General features: G+C 40.3%; 1 protein-coding gene across 2 annotated transcripts in view; it reads right to left on the bottom strand.

Annotated features, from left to right (window-relative positions):
- Positions 1 to 21,202, bottom strand: part of MTMR7 (myotubularin related protein 7) — an 89,240-nt gene that overhangs the window by 47,468 nt on the left and 20,570 nt on the right. For both annotated transcript variants that reach the window (XR_012158656.2, XM_073341923.2), the window contains exons 2-4: positions 11,494 to 11,616; positions 9,166 to 9,328; positions 3,033 to 3,190 (exon numbers count right to left, since the gene is read on the bottom strand). Coding sequence is in view for 1 of the 2 variants with exons in the window: in XM_073341923.2 (XP_073198024.2) it covers positions 3,033 to 3,190; positions 9,166 to 9,328; positions 11,494 to 11,616 (444 nt within the window). In the remaining variant the exon portion in view is untranslated. The remainder of the gene's footprint in view (positions 1 to 3,032; positions 3,191 to 9,165; positions 9,329 to 11,493; positions 11,617 to 21,202) is intronic.

Genomic DNA, 21,202 nt, shown 5'->3' with positions numbered 1-21,202 from the left:
TGCTGCCAGAGAAACTGCGTAGGATCTTAAGGAAGCTCCTCAGCAGCAGGCTGGGGAAAAGTCACACCAAGAGACAAAACTCCAGGGTGGAAGTAATGGAAGCTGTAGGCCTGAGAGAAAGGTGGACAAATGTGGGGGGAAAGAGAAGCAGCTCAAGGAAGTGACAAAAGATTGGCAGAAGTGGTCCTTAGCTGCCTAACGCAGGGTTCCTGGGCTGGAACCCAGAGGAGAAGGTGGACCTGGGTTCTCCTCCCCCAGCAATACGGAAGGTACAAGTCTTGGGACTGAAAGAGGCAAAGACAGCTGAATACTAGCTGGGGCTGGGGACCTTGGGCCTGGCATAAAGATTCTGGGTTTTCTGTTTGGACTTTTCTGTTACTCCAGAAGGAGACTGAACTGAAAGGTGACCAGACAGGCGGGCCCAGCCATGGAAGCTGCAGACCATTGCAGAACCAGAACAGTGGAGAAGGCAGTACAAGAACAGAAGAAGGCTTGCAATGCCATGTTCTGGCATGAGGCAGTGCTATGGTGTGTTCACAGGCTGTCACATGACCTCTAGGAGATAGGAAATTATTATTATCATTATCCCAATTTTACAGATGGTAAAACTGAAGCAGAAAAAGGGGAGTGCTATATATTTGTGTATCCAATAACTTTATGTGCCTATTTCAGTACACAGGCTGAACAGGGGTTCTGGGAATGAATCAGGATTGTGTAGTAAAGAAAGGTATTGTCTGTAGGACCCCGTCTTATCAGTTGCAGAATTTGGAAGGTGTGCAAGGAAATTGCCTTTTCTCTTCCTGGCTGATTCATGGTTATACAGTTGAATGCTGTCCTGAGGAATCTGGCCTCTGCCACAGAGTTCCTAGGTGATGCTGGGCAAGTCACTTAAATTGAAGTAAGAAAAGGAGGACTTGTGGCACCTTAGAGACTAACAAATTTATTTGAGCATAAGCTTTCATGAGCTACAGCTCACTTCATCTGAAGTGTCTGCAGTCAGTGACTAACTGTATGTTCATCATTTTTGGGTGCCCAACATGAGACACCTGAGATTAGATTTGCAGAAGTGCTAAGTGCTCATAGCTGCAGCTGAAGTCACCAGGAGCTGTACTTTGAATATAAAAAGTGCAATCAAAATGCTAAGTTCTTTAGAAAAATCAGTTCCTAAGTATCTGTAACTGGGCATCCAAAATTGATGGACACTTGACAACTTTAGGTCTAAACCTCTCTGTGCTTCAGTTCTCCAGCTGTAAAACGGGGATAAAAATACCACCTACCATAGTATGATGAGCACCACAGAAACACTCAGGAGGAAATTAATAACTGTATATTCAGTGCTGGGTTTGGATATTGTGTGGTTAAGATCTGGGGGCACAAGCTGACTGAGGAGAAAAAGAAATATTTAATAACTACTCATTCCCTGATGAGGCAGGGATGCCATGGAAAAAATGTGATCATGTAATTAGCCACATAAGGGAGGCTGAACTGAGGTTACACATGCAACCTTAATGCTGGCATTTCCTAACTTGTAAGGGCTTGACTTTGCAACCTTAATGTTCTTTTACGGTATTTCTTTTGGATGTTATTTTAATAGAGTTCCCTTTTCAGTGTTGGAAGAGAGCACTGAATTCTTGTAATTCTTTACCATTGTCACATAAGAAATTGGTTTTGCAACAATGAAGATTGGCTCCAATGTAGTTATTTTTGATTAAGTGAGATCAGATTCAGGCCTGTTTCTGGGGCATGAAAAAATGACTGATTTTTATGTATGTATATATGAAAAACACTTCTTTATTTATAATGTATATTACTTAATATTAAATAATAAAAATAACTACTTTGTCTCTTCCTTCTGTGTATCCTTTCCTCCTTTTTCTCCCTTACCCTGCCTTCATTACCCTTTTCTTCCCTTCTATGATCCATCTAGAAGAATCATTTCCAGTGCTTTTGGTGTCTAATTTCCCTTGCTTTTCTATAACATTTCATGATTCATCCTTCCTTCTGTGGCTCATTCTGATCCCTTACATTTAAAGTTGTGTCACACTAACCCTTAAATTTGTCCTAAACCAGAGGTTTTCAACCTCTTCCTTACCAGGTCCCACCTGTTTCTCTCTCCTCCTCCCTTATCATTTAGGAAGTGAAGGGTGGACACAACCCCTGACACCTGTTTGAAACACCAGCCCCACTCCCAGGGGTGGTTGTAATCCCCAGGTTGAGAGCCCCTGCCCTAAATTATGACTGCTATCATACTATTTCCACAATTCTATAATAAATTCAAGCTTTTTATATTAGAAACAAGAAAAAACAATTAACTTCTGGCAGAACATACAGTCCCCTCTGAGGAGGTCTCAAAATCCCAAGTGATCTACGTGTAGCATGTGTGCGCTCCAGTGCCAAGGCATAATGGGAGTGAGCTGACCTGTATCGACAGGCTGACTTCAGAACTTTAGTCTGTTATCTCTTTCCATTAGTGTTACTTCATCACATTTTTAAAGTTTGAATTGAACAAATGTAGGGCAGGATAGGAACATCAACTAGCTAGGTAGAAAGGAGTGGAATTAAGATTTGTGACTTCTCAGACCATTGTGAGAATATTCCATCACAAACAATTCTCAGCAGCACTGCATGTAATTTCAGGAACAAGAAGGTAAGATTAAGTGTTAAATTAATTCTTTCAAACTAATGGCTTGTGTAATTATTAGGCAGAAAAAAAATTGTCTTTAAATACTCACTAGCCCCAATTCACCAAAGCCATTATTCATGTGCTTAACTTTATGCATGTGCTTAAATCTAGCCCTGTGCAGCAAAGCAGTTAAGCATGTGCTTAAAGTGACTTTGACAAGTCACTTTATCTCTTTGTACTTCCATTCCACATGGGTAAAACAGATTATGAGTCCTTTCTCCCACTCTGTCTAACCTCTTCGGGACAGGGACTATCTCTTAGGATGCTATGTAGAGCACTTAACACCATGAGGCCCCTGCCTTGGTTGGGGCCTCTAAAATCTACTGTAATACAAATTATAATTACACACTTGGTAGTCTCTGTTTACATCACTGATCTGCCAATAGTTATTTGGAACGCCCATCCGATTATATTCTTTATTGAGGCCCACAAGCTTCCATCCTTGTTCTCGCTCTTCTTTATCTAATTTTGGGTTGAATGAGAAGCAGTAGAGCTCTTCATATTTCACTGAAAGAGAAAAAGAGGCAATAAGACAGGACAATAAATCTAAGCTGAGATCAAAGTCTCCAAAAGCAAAGCTGGTATGTTATTCTCTGTATGGGATGCTATTCTCTGTTATCCCATTCAGATCATATGTTTTGCTATGCAAAAGCCCACATACCGGCATCTAACTCCATAGAAGCTTACTTTGAAAGTAATGGGCTGTTCTGCTGTTTGTGGCCCTTTGCCCCCTACTTGTATAGGCCTGTATTATCGATCCTACTTACAATATAGTAGCTCTCCCACACCTCTTTGCTGCTCAGTTGTAAACATTCTCATAGCTAGCAAAAGGGTGCAGTGTCAAAGCTAACATGTTTCCTTGAAAGGAGGAAAAACTAAGATCAAGAAAGGATCAACACATGTGGTCCAGCAGAATTCTTTTACCAGAGATAATTTAGTTGTTTTAATTAGTGGATTACAGAGCCAGTGGCAGAGACAATGGACCAAATCCTGAAGTTTTCACTGGACTCAGTAATAATGCATCAATTCTTAAATCTTAACTCAAGTTTTACTCTGCCCTGACTCAAGTAAAATTTCTATTAACTCCATGGTTTGTATGAGTAAAGACTGGAAAATCTGTCCTTAAATGACTAGCAATGACATTCTAGCTACACAGACTACTTTGTAGCAGCATGAAAATATTATTTATCTAAATTATTGCATGTAAATTATTTCAAACTCTTGTTTGCATAATTATGCCAATTCTCACATTTCAGTTCATGAACATACAATAAATATAATTTTAAATAGTTTTAACTTTGTTTTAAGAATAGCTGTATTTATGCATATGAAGTGACTTGACTGGATTCAAACACAGTATTTATATATAAACAGATATTTCATGGCCAAACTCCACTGCCAACTATTGTGTTCTGTGGATGAGATGATCCCACCAATCTGAATATAAACTGAAGAAAATTGGTTATAAGAACTATAACTCTAGCACATCAAAAGTTCATGTTTCATCCTCTCACTGTAAGGTCCGTATAGCTTTTGGATCAAAGATTTTAGCATATAAACGAACTGAAGTACACTGAATTCTGGTAAACTGAGTCACACCTGTTATCAAAACGTCACCATTTGATAAATCTGTTTCAGACTGTCTTGATTTCAGACAGGTTTAAATACAACCCTCAGTTACTTCTATTTTATGCCCTTGATAAGGAGAATAGGTCAAAAAATAGAGAATGGGGACTTATGTATGGCTTTAATAAAAATAGTTTTCATTTTAACTTCCATCCTCTTCTGCAGCAAGCATCTATTGTACTTCCATCATAGGTAATTTTTTTTTTTTTTTTTAGATTTAACAGAGCAATAAAGAGTAGTTTTAAGTTTCCATTAAATATATAGTATATGGAATCTAGGGGTAAAAAATAAAGCTAAACACGTCTGTGGCTTCTAATAACATGGTTTCCATAACTAAAAAGCTGGTGTGGTTTGTAATGTTATCACAGTTCCTTGGGGAACTCAGTTCCCTCTTTCGAAACAATTATTAACAAATATGAGGACAGAAAGGAAGGAAAGTTCCCTTGTTAAATCTTTGTGACTCAGGCACTGAACTCAAGATCAGCAAAGTCATTATTTAGAGAAAGAGAAGGAAGACCACTGAAACGCAGTTTGATAGATCAAACTTCGTTCTGTTTGTTTTTTTATAGCACAGGTTTCATAAGCCTGTGTCTCATTTGCTTATGTCTCATTTGCTAATGTACAATTGTTACTTTTTTCAGGTTAAGCTTAACTTCAAATAACAAATTTGGCTGGAATCTTGACATTTATTTTGCACCCCAGTTGCCAAAGCATGCATTAAACTAGCTGAATAAAACTACACTTCAGATATTTCCTTTCCATTGTACCTACTCACAAAATTAAGTGGAAACTTTCACAACTACTGTATATCAAATTAAAATATACATATCTTGGTTGTATGTAAATCTAGCCTGCCTATCATCTCAGGTTTTAATATCATATGGTGGTACATACAGGTTTTCCAAATGCATCAATTGTGCCTTAAAGCTTAGTTAACATATACCTTCTGTAATATTTAGGACCTGACACAAACACAGTATTATAGTCATTATGCCAAATCCTGCTTTTGTACAACTTCAAATGTTACTGTGACACAAAGTAGCCCAAGCTAAAGGGCGAAATTCTGCTTTCAGTTGTACCTCTGCATGCTCCATTAGAAGTTGACAGGTACAACTGAAAGTAGAATTAGACCCTTTAGTTTGGTTTGGCCACCTTATGTCACAAACTGTTACAATACGTTACACAATATCACTACAGAAGATGGGATCTTACACAGTTTCAGGTACGGTATAATGCACGAAAAAAGGCAAGTGGGGGAGGGAAAATAGAGCCTGACTCAGCCAGAGTTCCTCCTGGGGAAGACTCGCAGTCCACAACTGTACAGCAATTATATTACCCTTCGAGAGGGTGCAGCACTCTGGCAGATGGAAACCGAGGATAGAAAAGTTGCAACCACTAGTATTGGTAAGCCAAATCTTGCTCACTTTACAATCAGTCCTTTCAACATCAGGTGAGTAAGATTCCCATCCCCCCAACCATGTCAATGTCAGATGCTTTGCTGCTAGAGGCAAAACATGATGTTGCTCTGCAGCAATGTCCCCCACCTGGTGGAAAATGTGACTGGATCTGCAGAGCACTGGATAGCCTCAGAAGGAAAGGGGAGGGGCAGTCCTTGCAAGGGTAGGTCTCTAATCCCCATAGGCACTCTGCCACTCATTGGCCAGCCAGAGGGAGATAGGAGCCAATGGACTCCCTGTCCTTCCCCATTAATTTAAATCCTTGCCCAAGATTTTTCTTGCCTCTTGTTCCACTTTAGTTGACCCCCAACCTCCCCTTCTGTAGTTATACTGTAAAGACTGTGTTTTTAGGATACTGTGGGTCTGACCAATTGCCTGTTTTAGAGGTCAGGAAATATTTTTCCCATTAGGAAAAAATTGGTAGAAGCCTGGTAGGTTTTTTTTGGCTTCATGACAGCAACATGGAAGGACAGTTAGGTTCAATAGGAATAAGATTTAGAAGTCTCATCTCAGTAATTTGTAAGAATATTTTATTCTACACAACTTGCAGACAGTGTCCAGTGCAAATAAAAGGCCAAAAGGGTCATTGCCCAGAAATAATAGACCTTAGGTCTGTGGGAGCAAGAGAAAGACCATAAGCCTTTGCAGACAGAGATCTCTTTGGTATTGTCTTTCTCCCTCATGGGAGAAAGGGATGAGATGTTTCAGCAGAATGAGCTAAATCCAAGGTGAAAGCTGAGGAATATCTATCCTGAGTTACGGGATATCTTATAGGAGGCCTGTAAATCCCACACTAGACTCACTTAAATGAGGGAGATGGGGTAGATAGTGTCCCTCCCCAGTATTAAGTTTAATTGAGTTGTGGCCTGCCACTTAAATCCATCCTTTTGTCTGTCATCATTCGCAGAGGTGTCCTGCTCAAGTTGCTTCTGCTATGCTACCAGTGGATCTGCCCAACAGGCATCTTCTCAAAAGCTGCCTACCATTCAATTTGCATTCCTGGCCTCATTTGTTCTTCATTGTGGCATTCCAGAGAACAGCAACACCAGGGTCAAAATCCCACCTCTCCACGGGCATTAATATACACCTTCTGTCCTGTCAAGGGAAGGAGCATTACAGGATCTCATTTTTCCAGTCTTGTATGAAAACATGATGAGATCCTGAAGCCAGTGGAGTTAATCCAGATTTACATCAGCGTAACCAAGAGCTTAAATTGATTAACTGTTTCTATAACTCACTCCAATTATTTTCACCCTACATCACCTAGCTCACTCAAATACACGCACTCCAGTGTACATATTCCCCTCATAGTATTCCAGTTATAGTAAGCACTTTACCAACTTCAACTGCTGCTGTGGCTTGCTATGCAATTTTTTCTAACACACCAGAGAAAATCGACTCTAACAAGCTGTCTTGTTGCAAGATGAAAATTAACATTGATGTTGTCAGTTTTGTGTGAACTATAGCAATGTTTCCTTTACACAAAGTTCAAAATAACATTAAAAGACAGAGTTGGACCTTGTGCTTCAGACTGGATTGTTTGCATCAAACCAGTCTGCGTCCAGCATTCTTTCCAATTAATTCTTAAATTAACAGCACAAACACAGGAGGAGATGCTGGACTCCGCTACAATACTTGGATTCTCACTTTTAAGGGTAAAGGGTCAAAATTACCTTTGGTTGCACAGTTGAATTCAGTATTTTAAACTGACAGTAGGTCCTAGATTTGAACATGATCAAAATCCAGATACAGGTGAATCAAAACACAGATTCACTGGTAGACTAAATCACTGCCAAGCTGCCAACCTGCATATTCTTTATACAACACCTGCTCTGCAGCTTTTCTTTGATACCTGGCAATCTGTGTTCAGTGTAAAAAGAAACAAAACATAATGAAATCTGACATATCTGCAAGATATAGTGTAGCCTTTTAGCAACAGCTGTAAGCTGAACAGGTTATACATTCAAAGCACATTCAATAAGGCCCCCAAGTTTAACTTAACATCCTTAAAGCAGGTGTTATTCACAAAGTAATGTCATACCACTGATGCTGTACAGCTAAATCTTTCTCAGGAGATACTTAACTTAACACAAACTCTTCACTTTTTAAGCAATTTTTTGTGTACAGCCAGCACTTACCATTATTTTAATTATATCCCATTGTGCTCATTGCCCTATTTCCCCATCACACAAATTACATGGTATATTTGGATGAAATATATCTCCTAAAACTGGGAAGCACAAAGGCAGCTACATTTTTCCCATTATTTTCTATCCCCTTCAGGGCAAAGATAATCTTTTTTTCTGTGTTTGCACAGTGCTGTGCACAATTGGAGCTTTTGGGTGCTATGATGATGTAAATATTTACTCCTAATGTGTCTAATTCAGTTAAGTTCATTCTCTTAAGTTTTATACTTAACCAATTAGTTATCTTGAAAGAATAAAATAGGATCATTATATCCTCGTATTGACCCTAGATGTAATAGAAGTGAAACTGCAAAGTACAGACAAGGAATATACAAGCATGAAAACATCCAAGGCTATTGAATTTCATTTTACCTTCCTTGAACATTTTTCCAGAAATTTAAATACAGGGGTGAAAAAAGAGAGGCTGTTTTGTATATTGCAGCTGTGATATCAGAACAGTAATATTACAAATGAAAGGTCAGATTGTTTTCTGCACTCCTCAGCTACATTGTGGTTGGATCCTGAGCAGGTGTGAAGCAGGGAGAGGTTCATTTCCTCCTGTTGTCATGTGCAAATCTGCACATAGCAAGAAACAATTTAGACTAGTGCCACTGGCCAGAATGAACTGAGGAGAAAAAAGGCAGAAAATCTCTTCCAGGTTTTGTCACTTAAACTAGATCCAGCCACTTGAGGCACAGAATGGGATGACATTCACAGAAGACTGTACAATTGTTCACAGCATGATCATGGGTATTTGAGCTTTTTGTGGTTGGCTTCAGTGAGGTACAGCCACATTTCAAAACTGCGTGGAAAGGTTATAACTGTTAAGTTCTTTCAGACTTTCCATAAGGGGTAGCCTGCCATCAGCCCAGTGCTCCCCAGCTAGTGCATGCTAGTGACCTCTACCTAGCCATGCCCCTGGGCTTTATTTGTTCTACTGACAGCATTAGTTGTCCCACTATATATGCGCTCACTAGCACTTACTGCCACATTATGGCTGCCTCTTATAGGAGTGCTGCTGGTGGAGCGAGGGGAGCCTCTCCAGGCAGATTACAAACAGAAACTGCCCTTGCCCTGATGGTGAGATGATGTCAGCATCTTTTTCAAAAGGCAGGCAACAGTCCATTAACAACCTCAGCTCCTGTCAAAGGGCATTCAATCAGGCTAATTGCTTACAAGCATTAACGTCTAGTGCTGCGCTCCCCTTGCATACCTGGCCGGGCCAGACGTATTAAAGATATGTAAACATCATGGCAATCTCTTTCCTGAGGTATGATAAGCTGGATGATCTGGAAGTTCTTGCAGCGAATCAGCAAAGGGCAGCCAGTAGCAGTTGTGGCCTGTTTCTCAATGGAGGAAATTTGGCTGTGAAGAATCTGAAAAAAAGACAAAAATTGGGTATGCCAAGCAAAAATGACATCTGTGGTAAGGAGACAACACTACACTGATTTCCCATGGTCTAAACAATAGCAAAGACATTTCAGAGAATCCTCACAACCCTCCTCTTATAGCTCTTTCCTCTTTTCTCCACTTCCGGGCACAAATGATAAGAGACTGATATTGCTCCTAACATAACCCAGAAGAAAAAGTTCTCTAATGCTTCAGATATTCAAAGGGTGTTACAAACACTATCTAATTCATGACATCTAATTGCTTTCTTAAAATGTAAGTTAGTGGTTATAAAAGAGACAGCTCTTTGGATCCAGCTTTATAATGAGAAGTTGAAACAGCACCAGTGATATGAATAAAAAAAAAATCTAGGCCAAAACTTTGCCCCTCTCCACTGGCAAAAGCTCAAATATCAGATCTTATTTAATGATACTGTACAATAAAGGGGAGGACTGGAGGGAAGAATGACAGAATTTATGGTTAATGTCAAATGGGCAATAGAATTAGTAACTAAACTACAGATAGACACTCAGTATAGTGAGGGAGGCACATCAGTACCTAGATAGATTTGATAAAATAGACAGACAAATTGGTTGAGACACATAAAACAGGTAGACAGAGATACAGTAACTCCTCACTTAAAGTCATCCTGCTTAATGCTGTTTCCTTGTTACGTTGCTGATCAATTAGGGAACATGCTCGTTTAAAGTTGTGCAATGCTCCCTTATAATGTTGTTTGGCAGCCACCTGCTTTGTCCAGTGCTTGCAGGAAGAGCAGCCCGTTGCAGCTAGCTGGGGGGGGGAGGGGAGGGGCTTGGAACCAGGGTTGACCGGCAGCCCGCCATCAGCTCCCTGCTCCCCTAAGTTCCCTGTGCGGCATCCGCCCAGCAGGCTATCAATTGCCGGCAGTTCAGCTGAGCCTCCCCCCGCTGCCATGTGCTGCTCCTGCCCTCTGCCTTGGAGCTGCTCCCTGGAGCCTCCTACTTGCTGTGCAAGGGGGGAAGAAAGGGGCTAATGTCAGGGTGTCCCCCTGCTCCTGCACCCCACTTACCCCTTCTCCACAGAGCTGGGGGGAGGAACACGAGAGGGCTCAGGGCGGAGGGAGCTTACTGGCCGCAGCTGCTGTCTCAACTTCTTGATCTACTTAAAAAGGCAGGTTTCAGAGCAACAGCCGTGTTAGTCTGTATTCGCAAAAAGAAAAGGAGTACTTGTGGAGAAAGGAGAAAAGTACTCCTTTTCTTTTTAAAAAGGCAATGTACTTAGAGTGGTGTCAGTGTACTTAAAGGGGCAATGCACGTCTCTCTCTCTCATACAGGGTGTGTCTGTCTCTGTCAGCCATGCTGTCTCCCCTCCCTCCATTTGTGCTACCTTGTAGAGTGTGAGGCTGCATTAACAACAATGTATTAACCCTTGACGGCTCAGCCGAATGCTAGTTCATCATTTAGCAGTAAGGGATTCCCTGGGAAATATCCCAACCTCTTCCACCCTCTAACTTCACCACCTCAACCAAGCTTCACAATCATCCTTGCTGTGTACAATATTAAATTGTTTAAAACTTATACTGTGTTTATATAGTTTTTTGTCTGGTAAAAAAAATTTCCCCTGGAACCTCCCCCCCAACCCCCATTTACATTAATTCTTATGGGGAAATTGGATTCGCTTAACGTCGTTTTGCTTGAAGTCACATTTTTCAGAAACATAACTACAATGTTAAGCGAAGAGTTACTGTACTAAATTACCTCTCTGTGTGGAAGGGGGACAGAGAGAAATAACTGATACTGCTCAGACAGCTATTGATATCAGCATCTTAACCTTCATGTAGGAACACAAATTCAGAGCAGCTCAGGATTTCTGGACTATTCTTCCCCACAGGATACCACTAATTCTAGTTTGAAACAGTGTTCCCATTGGGATTACAGTAGTACCCTAATATTTTTATGGGGATCCTTACATTTCTATTCCTGTGTTTCTAATCCCAATTCTCTTATAAAATTTTTAAATTTATCTAGGTAATTAAGTTTTCATCTAAAATTCAGATTCTGAATGGATAATGGAAAATTCAGATTCTGAATGGATTTTTATTGTAAAATAAGATAAGATCGCCACTACAAGAAGCTTATGTGTAAAAATTAGGTCGAATACATAATCATACCCAGGTTTCTTTACGAGTTTCAGACACATTTTCCACAAAAATAACATGAGTAGCTGTTAAATACAGAGTCCCCAGTGCAGCTTTCCTGGAAGATATACGATCAATCAAGCGGACATTTTCCACCTAAACAAAAAGATGACATATAAAGAAAGAAAGTTAGATTAAGACATGCAAGTCTGATTTTACTGTAGAGCAATCCCATTTCTTATACTTGTACCCATAACAACAAAGTGAATCAAATATAGTTTTATATGCTAAAACATACAACACATTTTACCATGTAAACAAAGAAGAACACTAACTGAATTATAACAGAGGTTGTTCCATTTATATAAACAAAATGAATTCTAAGACTAAAAATATTTTGAAGAAAACAAATGACTGCATGAGTGAAACATACAAATATTACATTATACCTGGTACTCTGGTCATGCCTACAGATTTCATTCAAGGAAATTATCTTCTTTTTATACCATTTGTCATAAATATAAAGGGAAGGATAAACCCCTTTGAAATCCCTCCTGGCCAGAGAAAAAAATCCTCTCACCTGTAAAGGGTTAAGAAGCTAAAGGTAACCTCGCTGGCACCTGACCAAAATGACCAATGAGGAGACAAGATACTTTCAAAAGCTGGGAGGAGGGAGAGAAACAAAGGGTCTGTGTGTCTGTCTATATTCTGTCTTTGCAGGGGATAGACCAGGAATGGAGTCTTAGAACTTTTAGTAAGTAATCTAGCTAGGTACGTGTTAGATTATGATTTCTTTAAATGGCTGAGAAAAGAACTGTGCTGAATAGAATAACTATTTCTGTCAGTGTATCTTTTTTGTAACTTAAGGTTTTGCCTAGAGGGGTTCTCTATGCTTTGAATCTAATTACCCTGTAAGGTATCTACCATCCTGATTTTACAGGGGGGATTTCTTTATTTCTATTTACTTCTATTTCTATTAAAAGTCTTCTTGTAAGAAACCTGAATGCTTTTTCATTGTTCTCAGATCCAAGGGTTTGGGTCTGTGGTCACCTATGCAAATTGGTGAGGCTTTTTATCCAACATTTCCCAGAAAAGGGGGGGTGCAAGTGTTGGGAGGATTGTTCATTGTTCTTAAGATCCAAGGGTCTGGGTCTGTAGTCACCGAGGCAAATTGGTGAGGCTTTTTACCAAACCTTGTCCAGGAAGTGGGGTGCAAGGTTTTGGGAAGTATTTGGGGGGGGAAAGATGCGTCCAAACAGCTCTTCCCCAGTAACCAGTATTAGTTTGGTGGTGGTAGCGGCCAATCCAAGGACAAAGGGTGGAATATTTTGTACCTTGGGGAAGTTTTGACCTAAGCTGGTAAAGATAAGCTTAGGAGGTTTTTCATGCAGGTCCCCACATCTGTACCCTAGAGTTCAGAGTGGGGGAGGAACCTTGACACCATTGTATTTATTTTCTTTAACAAAACAAGCAAAAAGTACATCTAGACCCATATTCTGCCATCAAATGCATGCAGCTCCCATTGATCTCAGTGGAAGCCGTGTGTGCGTTCCATGTCTTGTCTTCAGTAATATACATGCAACCCCATTCAATTGACAGGATGAGTGACTAATCTGGAATTTGGGGCAGATGAAATTAGGGATGTGAATTTGACCCTAAGGTTCTTGTTTTGCTTTGAAAGGTGTGGCAGCAGAGAATACAGTTTATTCCCCACCAAAATCCCACCGGGTAACCATAGCACTACTGGTTCTTAGACTAGTACAGAATGACTACAAGGGGAATAACATTGAAAACAAGCAAACTCAGTATTAGCATAGCCAAACTACATGTAAATAATGAGGGAAGCTAGCCTCAGCATGGAAAAAATGCACAGAAAAAAACAGAGTTTAAACCAGTTTGTAACCAGAAAATGTTCAGATAAATACACTCCACAATGCAAAAGTATGACAAAATGATGTTCCCCAACACCTCCAAAACCAAGTTCATTTGATGCTGCACAAAATGACTGTTTATACATAGGGGGGTGGAGGGCGTGATGTGTGACAGGAATTTAGAGCTACCTGAATCTCCACTTAGATTTTCTGATGTATTTCAGTATTAATAAAATAAATAATAAACCCTAAGGTTATGAATGAGCTGCTAAAGAACATATTAGGAGTGCATGACTTATCAGTGACCTTCAGCAGACAGTGCTCTTAGGCACTGAGAGAATTTTACAGAACGTCAAAGGAGACTGAGTCCATTTGCCCACCTAAAATGTAGGAATTCTGTGGGTTTAACAAAACTCCTGACTACCAAAACCTACATAATCGGTTCATGATCAGGATTGTCACCAGATTTGCCTGTTACTTTGGGGTACGCTCATTTATTAGGTTTCAGAGGGATAGCCATGTTAGTCTGTATCAGCAAAAACAACGAGGAGTCTTTGTGGCACCTTAGAAACAAATTTATTTGAGCATAAGCTTTTGTAGGCTATAACCCACTGCATCAGATGCATGGAGTGGAAAATACAGTAGGCAGGTATAAATATACAGCACATGAAAAGATGGGAGTTGCCTTACCAAGTGGGGAGGTCAGTGCTAACGAGGCCAATTCAATCAGGGTGGATGTGGCCCATTCTCAACAGTTGACAAGAAGGTGTGAGTATCAGAGGGAAAATTACTTTTTGTAGTAACCCAGCCACTCCCAGTCTTTATTCAGGCCTAATTTGATGGTGTCAAGTTTGCAAATTAATTCCAGTTCTTCAGTTTCTCATTGAAGTTTGTTTCTTTAGTTTTTTTGTTGAAGAATGGCGACTTTTAAGTCTGTTATTGAATGTCCAGGGAGATTGAAGTGCTCTTCTACTGGTTTTTGAACATTACAATTCTTGATGTCTGATTTGTGTCCATTTATTCTTTTACATAGACACTGTCCGGTTGTACATGGCAGAGGGGCATTGCTGGCACATGATGGCATATATCACTTTGGTAGATGTGCAGGTGAATGAGCCCCTGAAGGTGTGGCTGATGTGGTTAGGTCCTATGATCGTGTCCCTTGAATAGCTGCTAGTGAATATTTGCTTCAGGTTGGGGGCCTGACTGTAAGCAAGGACTGGCCTGTGTCCCACGGTCTGTGAGAGTGAGGAATCGTCCTCCAGGATAGGTTGTAGATCCTTGATGATGCACTGGAGAGGTTTTAGTTGGGGGCTGTAGGTGATGACTAGTGGCGTTCTGTTACTTTCTTTGCTGAGCCTGTCCTGTCGTAGGTGATTTCTGGGTACCCTTCTGGCTCTGTCAATCTGTTTCTTCACTTCAGCAGGTGGGTATTGTAGTTGTAAGAATGCTTGATAGAGATCCTGTAAGTGTTTGTCTCTGTCTGAGGTATTGGAACAAATGCGGTTGTATCTTAGGGCTTGGCTGTAGACAATGGATCATGTGATGTGGTCTGGATGAAAGCTGGAGGCATGTAGGTAGGCATAGCGGTCAGTAGGTTTCCGGTATAGGGTGGTGTTTATGTGACCGTCGCTTATTTGCACTGTACTGTCCAGGAAATGGATCTCTTGTGTGGACTGGTCTAGGCTGAGGTTGATGGTGGGGTGGAAATTGCTGATATCTCATCATGGAATAGGGATTATAAATTCTAATTCTATAGTATGAGACAACATATTCATGTAATGTTTATGAAAAATTTTGTAAGTGAGTTCCAGTAGTTCATGGATTAGGGATCCAATCTTACGGGGTTCCAAGGGTTTCTGTATAGACTGAGGTTAATCTTTCTCTATCCAATGGGACTCAGTCTAGAAGATACCATCAGAGATGCTTAGTTTTGCAGTTCTCAAACTGTGGATTTGTGTCTCCAGAGATAACATGCTTGTTAATGACAGGTTTCAGAGTAGCAGCCGTGTTAGTCTGTATTCGCAAAAAGAAAAGGAGTACTAGTGGCACCTTACAGACTAACCAATTTATTTGATGCATTCGATGAAGTGAGGTGTAGCTCATGAAAGCTTATGCTCAAATAAATTGGTTAATCTCTGAGGTGCCACTAGTACTCCATGCTTGTTAATGTTAGAATATAGATATTCAGGCCTGCCTATAAAGGCACATAATTTAAGAACACAGGTGTATTTTTAATCACTTAGCTAGTTATAGAGGTATAAGACAAAGAATCAAAATTACAAGTCTGCCTGTGTATGGGCCTTCTCTCACTAGGATAGTCTGAGGCCTTGTTCTTACGCTAAGGCCTTTGGCTCATCCTCACATTCCAAACCAATCACACTGAAATAAGGTGGTATTGGGCTGTTAGGAAGACAATCCTGTCCTGATAGTGCCCATCACCACCATCCTGTCCTGATAGTGCCCATCACCACCAGCTAAAGAAACAGATCTTAAGATAGTTAAAGAAAACTTAGTCTGATAGCATCCTGTCTGGCAAGAAATCACTTATCAATGGTTGTGAAACCCTCATTTCTATATTGTTTTATCTGTATTGCCCCCACCTTTCTATTGTTTATTTGTCTGGTTCTCTAATTGTTTCTGTCTGCTGTATAATTAATTTTGCTAGGTGTAAGTTAATTAGGGTAGTGTGATATAATTGGTTAGAGAATTGTGTTACAATGTGTTAGGATTGGTTAGTTTAATTTCAGTAAAATGATTTGTTAAGGTATAGTTGAGAATATTACTATATAAACTGGGGTCAAACAGGAAATGAAAGGGGAAATTGGAATCATGCTTGCTAAGTGGGGGGGTGGGAAACGGGAATGGGGAACAGGGACACAAGCAAGGCTCTGCGGCATCAGAGCTGGGAAGGGAGACACTGGGGAACCAATTCTATTGGCGTATAGAGATGCCCTTCACAACAGTCGGACTTTCGGAATATGCTTGCTTGGAAACTAACCCCAATGAACATCGCATTGTCTGCACTTCGGACTTCTGGTCTTTTGTTGCTTGCTGTCTGCATGACAAGAACCAGGGAAGTGGGAGGGTTGAGGGAAAGCCCTCTAACAGTTAACAGCAAAAAATGTTTTAAAATAAATAAATATATAAAGGTGAGAAATAAGAGACTTCAACTCTATTGTCCCTCTTCAAATTTGTATACACAGAGTCAATCCCTTACCTCTCTCTAAAAATGCAAAGATTGTTGGGGGCAGAATAGATCTGGACAAGGAGAAGTCTGGAAATAAATGTGAGAAGGGAAGGACAGGCATTAGAAACAAAAGTGAAACTGTTTGAGCAGCATATTCCAGAATTCTTGAGGTCTTTCTGAGCGTAGCCTTCATTGATTTGAGATCTACCATACCATCCTCTCACTAGAAGGGAAAACCTATAATGGCAGCAGGCCATAAAAGAGACCCAGTTTGAGAATAAGAACCATTCAAGAAACATATGTTTGCAGATGATGCTTTAAAGAAAGTCACACCAGTAAACTGGTGAAAGTTACTTAAGCACTTGGATTCAGAGACTGTTGGAGATAGTCTCACTTTTAACAGCAGTAGCTTCTTCTGCTGGTGTAGAAAGAATATTTTCTTCCTTTGGACTAATTTATTCCAAATTGAGAAATCCGTTGGGACCTGAAAAAGCAGGAAAGCTTGTTTTTCTTTTCCAGATTATGAACAAACAGGAAAATGAAGGTGAAGACGACTGAGTTAGCTGCAGGAGCCAATATTTTAAGTTTCTCATGTTGACCTGGCTACAAAGTCGATTTAATTTTTGTTTTATAAAAAATATATATTTCATTTAACTATTTTAGTTAACAATTTTAACAAAAACTGATTTTAAAAAACTTGAATGTTTAACTTCAAAAATTCATATGCTTGTTTTGTTAAAATATTATCTATTCGCTGTTGAATACATAACATTATTGTTTTAGTTAAATAAAACAATTTAAATGTCTGTCTGGTGATGTTCTCCTCCTAATATAGCATGGCAAGAAAATCCTCCAAATATTAACCTGTTGAATTGGAGATAGTTCACCTCCCAATGACTTCATAAATATCTGCTTCACTTATCTTTGGTAATTGAAATAACCAAACAATCATTCATTTTCTGATACAGCTGTAAAACTAATCTGAAAAGTTTTCAAAATCAATCACTTAAAAAAAATGTATAGTGTATACCTTCTAAACATGAAACCTACATCCATCTCTGAGTTGGGAAGAATATGTATTAAGGTTATAACCACCACCAAGAATGCACTTTTATGTAGAAATCCATGATTAAATTGAGTCTTCCTGACTAGTGTTTTAAATCAATTTGATTAAAATAAAATCCATCCTGAAACAAACGCAGCCCAAGAAAGAGGGTGGATTTTAGAGACTGAGCCCAAACATCTACATGGCTATTTTTGGCATTGCAGCATGAGCCTGAATCTGTACACCGACGCTCTAAGACTCATTGCCGTGGGTATTTTTTTCCATGTAGACATACCCTTAAACGAGCTGGATTTGACCTTACTGTTTACATGGGGGTATGCAATAAAACAAGTACATTAAAAATGGACGTACACATGCAAACTTCAGATGAATTGCTAGGAAGTAAGGCATTATTCTGTTTTTGACATCACCTGAGAATCACATGCATGTAATATGCAGACTGAGTGTATTGTTCCACTTTATAAAATAGGAAAGAGAAATCAGTGATTTTACACAGAAGCCCTCAAAACCACCATTTGCCAGTTTGGTAGAAAAATTCTTAAATTATAAAACCAAGTATGCTCCCACAAGGCCAGTTACAATCTGTTTTAAACAAAAATAAAACTGCTAGAAAGCCTGGATGAAGTCTTTTCCCAGGACCATCTACTTCATTCTTCCTTTCCCCAGTATGTGACCTCTGGAAGAAACACAGCACAACCCCAGTAAACATTTGGTATCAAGTGAAAGAGGAGATCCCATGAAAAAAACTGAATGTCATACAAAACAGGGATTGCAATAAAATGGTAGCTTAAAAATACTTTCTAAAAAGAGCCATCTGATGGGGTGGGTGTACCCCATCCAGTGCAGGGTCAGTGCACCCCATGAATCATTTCAATGGACTGCTATTGGCCTCTGAAGCTCTATTCCCCAGCCCTAGACTGGCAGCTGTGTGGATTTTATCTGAAAGATCCACCTGCACTTCTCCTGTTTATGTCACCATTTCTCAAACTTTATGCAAGAGAAGTGGATTTCACCCCGTAAGGCCTAGCAGCTAGAGTCAATAGCGTCACCCTGGCTCTCAGGTCTGTAAGGCCTCATGGCCAGAGTCAATAGGATTGCCCCCTCTCTTGGGGCTGAACGGCCCAGCAGCCAGTCAGGAAAGTGGGCCACCACCTGGAGATGGGTGACAGCCAGGGTTTGGGGACCTGGGCCCTCACTGCTCCACCAGGTCCCAGCCCAGGACCCTATCAGTAGCAAGGGTCTCTGCCACTGAGTCAGCAGGGATCCAGACTGAAACATTCTGACTGTTCCCGAGTGTGCGGCTGCCACTTCTCCCAGGGATACTTCCTATCAGCACGGGGCATCTCCAAGGTTTCCAGCGCAGATGGCTACCAGCAACCCCGGGTTCTCGCAGACCTCTGCCAGTGTCTGGGTCTCCACCTAGGCTTCAACATCCATAGTTCCTGCTGTCAGAGTCTCTGGCAGTTCCTGGGCTGGCACCTACAGTGAGCATCCTTCTTCCTCAGCTGTCAGCCCTGTCTGAGCTGATCTGCTCCCTTTTATACTACAGCTACTCTTGGAGCATGCCCAGTAGGGTCAAGAGGGTGTGGCATCCTCAGCCCACAATGCAGAGTTAACCCTTACCTGTTCAGTGGGGAGTGAGTGCACCCCATCACAAACCAACAAATAAACAAAAGAGAAAAAATTAGGCTTGCCAAACAAAAGCAGGTACCTAAGGTACTGTCTGGCAAATAGGAAATGTACTCTAAGACATGACAATGCTAAAGACCTTTGTATGTATATTAAATATACACCACCACCCCCCAAAAAAAGATATAAACTAATGGAAAGAGTTGCAAATAGGCCACTGTGGTAAGATATGCCTCATTAAAATGAGCCAACTGTTCAAAATATTATAAACTCTCAGTATCCTACATGGGAACACACCCGAATCCTTATCAGGCTTTTCAGAGTGAATGGGTGTGGATCAGAACAAACTAGAATTATTTCCTGTCAAGCTACTCAAACAAAAAAAAGGGAATGTTTGAGAGGTGGGTGACTAATGTCCTTAATGAGTGTTTACTCAATACTTACTATCAGTGATTTCAAGTTAACTGAGTGACGGAAGTTACAGTTAGTGAGGACCTCAGGATTTGGCTCAATAAAAATTGCTATGATTCACTGATTCGTCTTGGTGAGTTCTTAGAAGACCTATGTCAAGCTCTGGTTACACTAACAGAAAGCTAAATCACTTCTGAAAACAGATTTACTAATAAACTAGCCCTCTGGGAATTATTTTTGTGCATCTAGCACTATTTCCAGAGGCAATGTGAACTGTGCTAAATCAGGGTCATGCTAAACTCTAAACTCCAACACAGGACTCAAACACAGTGCTGGAACAACTCTATTGTAACGCTGTCATGCAAATGCAAAGTACACTATCCAGTTTTAAACCCACACAGTTTGAAACTGGTAGCATGGATAGAGCTTTATGGTTACCACCTCTTAAAGGGAATATTGTACATTTGCATTGTTTGGACTTGTTCCTATAATCCCCTTTCCAATCCATATGCTTATTTGGAATTCAGAACTGCATATAGCACATTCTGTGACAAGGCTCCCTTTATTATTCTCTATTAATTGTATGATTGTAATGAGCAAGTCATGTTTAGGGCTGGAATAGCAGTTGTGGGCATTTGTGCTGAAGCTCTATTCCCTAGCCCCAGGCTGGTGGCTGTGTGGATTTTTTCCAAAAGACTCACCTGCCTCTGTCACCCTTTTTCAAACTTTATGCAAGAGAAGTGGATTTCACCCTTAGACAGAAAGAGCCGCAGCAGCAAGTTTTGATTTCATTAAGTTCATCAAAGGAGTCAGAACAGAACAGAAACTAATAATTACTTGATTTTCCTATTTAATTTACCTAAAACCATTCAATTTTTTTCATGTGAAGATGCCACATAAACTATATTCTGCTGCACTGGAGTGCCATAGAATCTGGGAGTTTGGGTCAAGCTGTCTACGTAACTTGCAAGAGCCTTGCCCAACATAAGCCACACATGAGGGAGGGTAGATCTGAAATGGCCAGTAATGGACAAAAGATAGCTAAGCCAACCTGTGAAATATAGTGGAGAGCTAGGAGCGCTCACAAAGGAAAGAGGAGAGAGAGGGAGAGAGAACTGAGTCTGTCTCCAGAGTTGTGCCAGCCTGTGCACCTAAATACAACTTCAGTCACTTATCAAACTGTGTTCCTCATAATTTATTTTTGCTTGAGGACTCTGGATTTTGTAGGCTTAAAGGAGAATGTGAAACTTGAACAAAAGACACTCAAGGGACTTATTTTGACTATAAGAACCCCTTACATGGGTATAAATAAAGTTTACCAGAAATGCTATTTGCAATAAAACACAGATGAGAGAAAAAAAAAGGCAAAAATAGAAGTTAATGGGAAAGCAAATTAAGAACAGATGTTGGCACTTTTTACTCAGAGAATAAACATGACAAATGACCTCTGGACCAGGTTGCTGGGAGGTCATTCAAGAAAAATGTCACATTAGGAAAAGCATGGGCCAAATCCTTATTCAGGAACTACTCCCATTAATTTCAATGGGACCTTTAGGACTCCAAAGATGTGACCCT

This window comes from Lepidochelys kempii, chromosome 4 (genome assembly GCF_965140285.1).
Source record: "Lepidochelys kempii isolate rLepKem1 chromosome 4, rLepKem1.hap1, whole genome shotgun sequence".
In the NCBI taxonomy this organism is placed as follows: Eukaryota; Metazoa; Chordata; order Testudines; family Cheloniidae; genus Lepidochelys; species Lepidochelys kempii.
The sequence above is the reverse complement of the archived record's forward strand: the minus strand, read 5'-3'. Positions and strand labels throughout refer to the sequence as shown.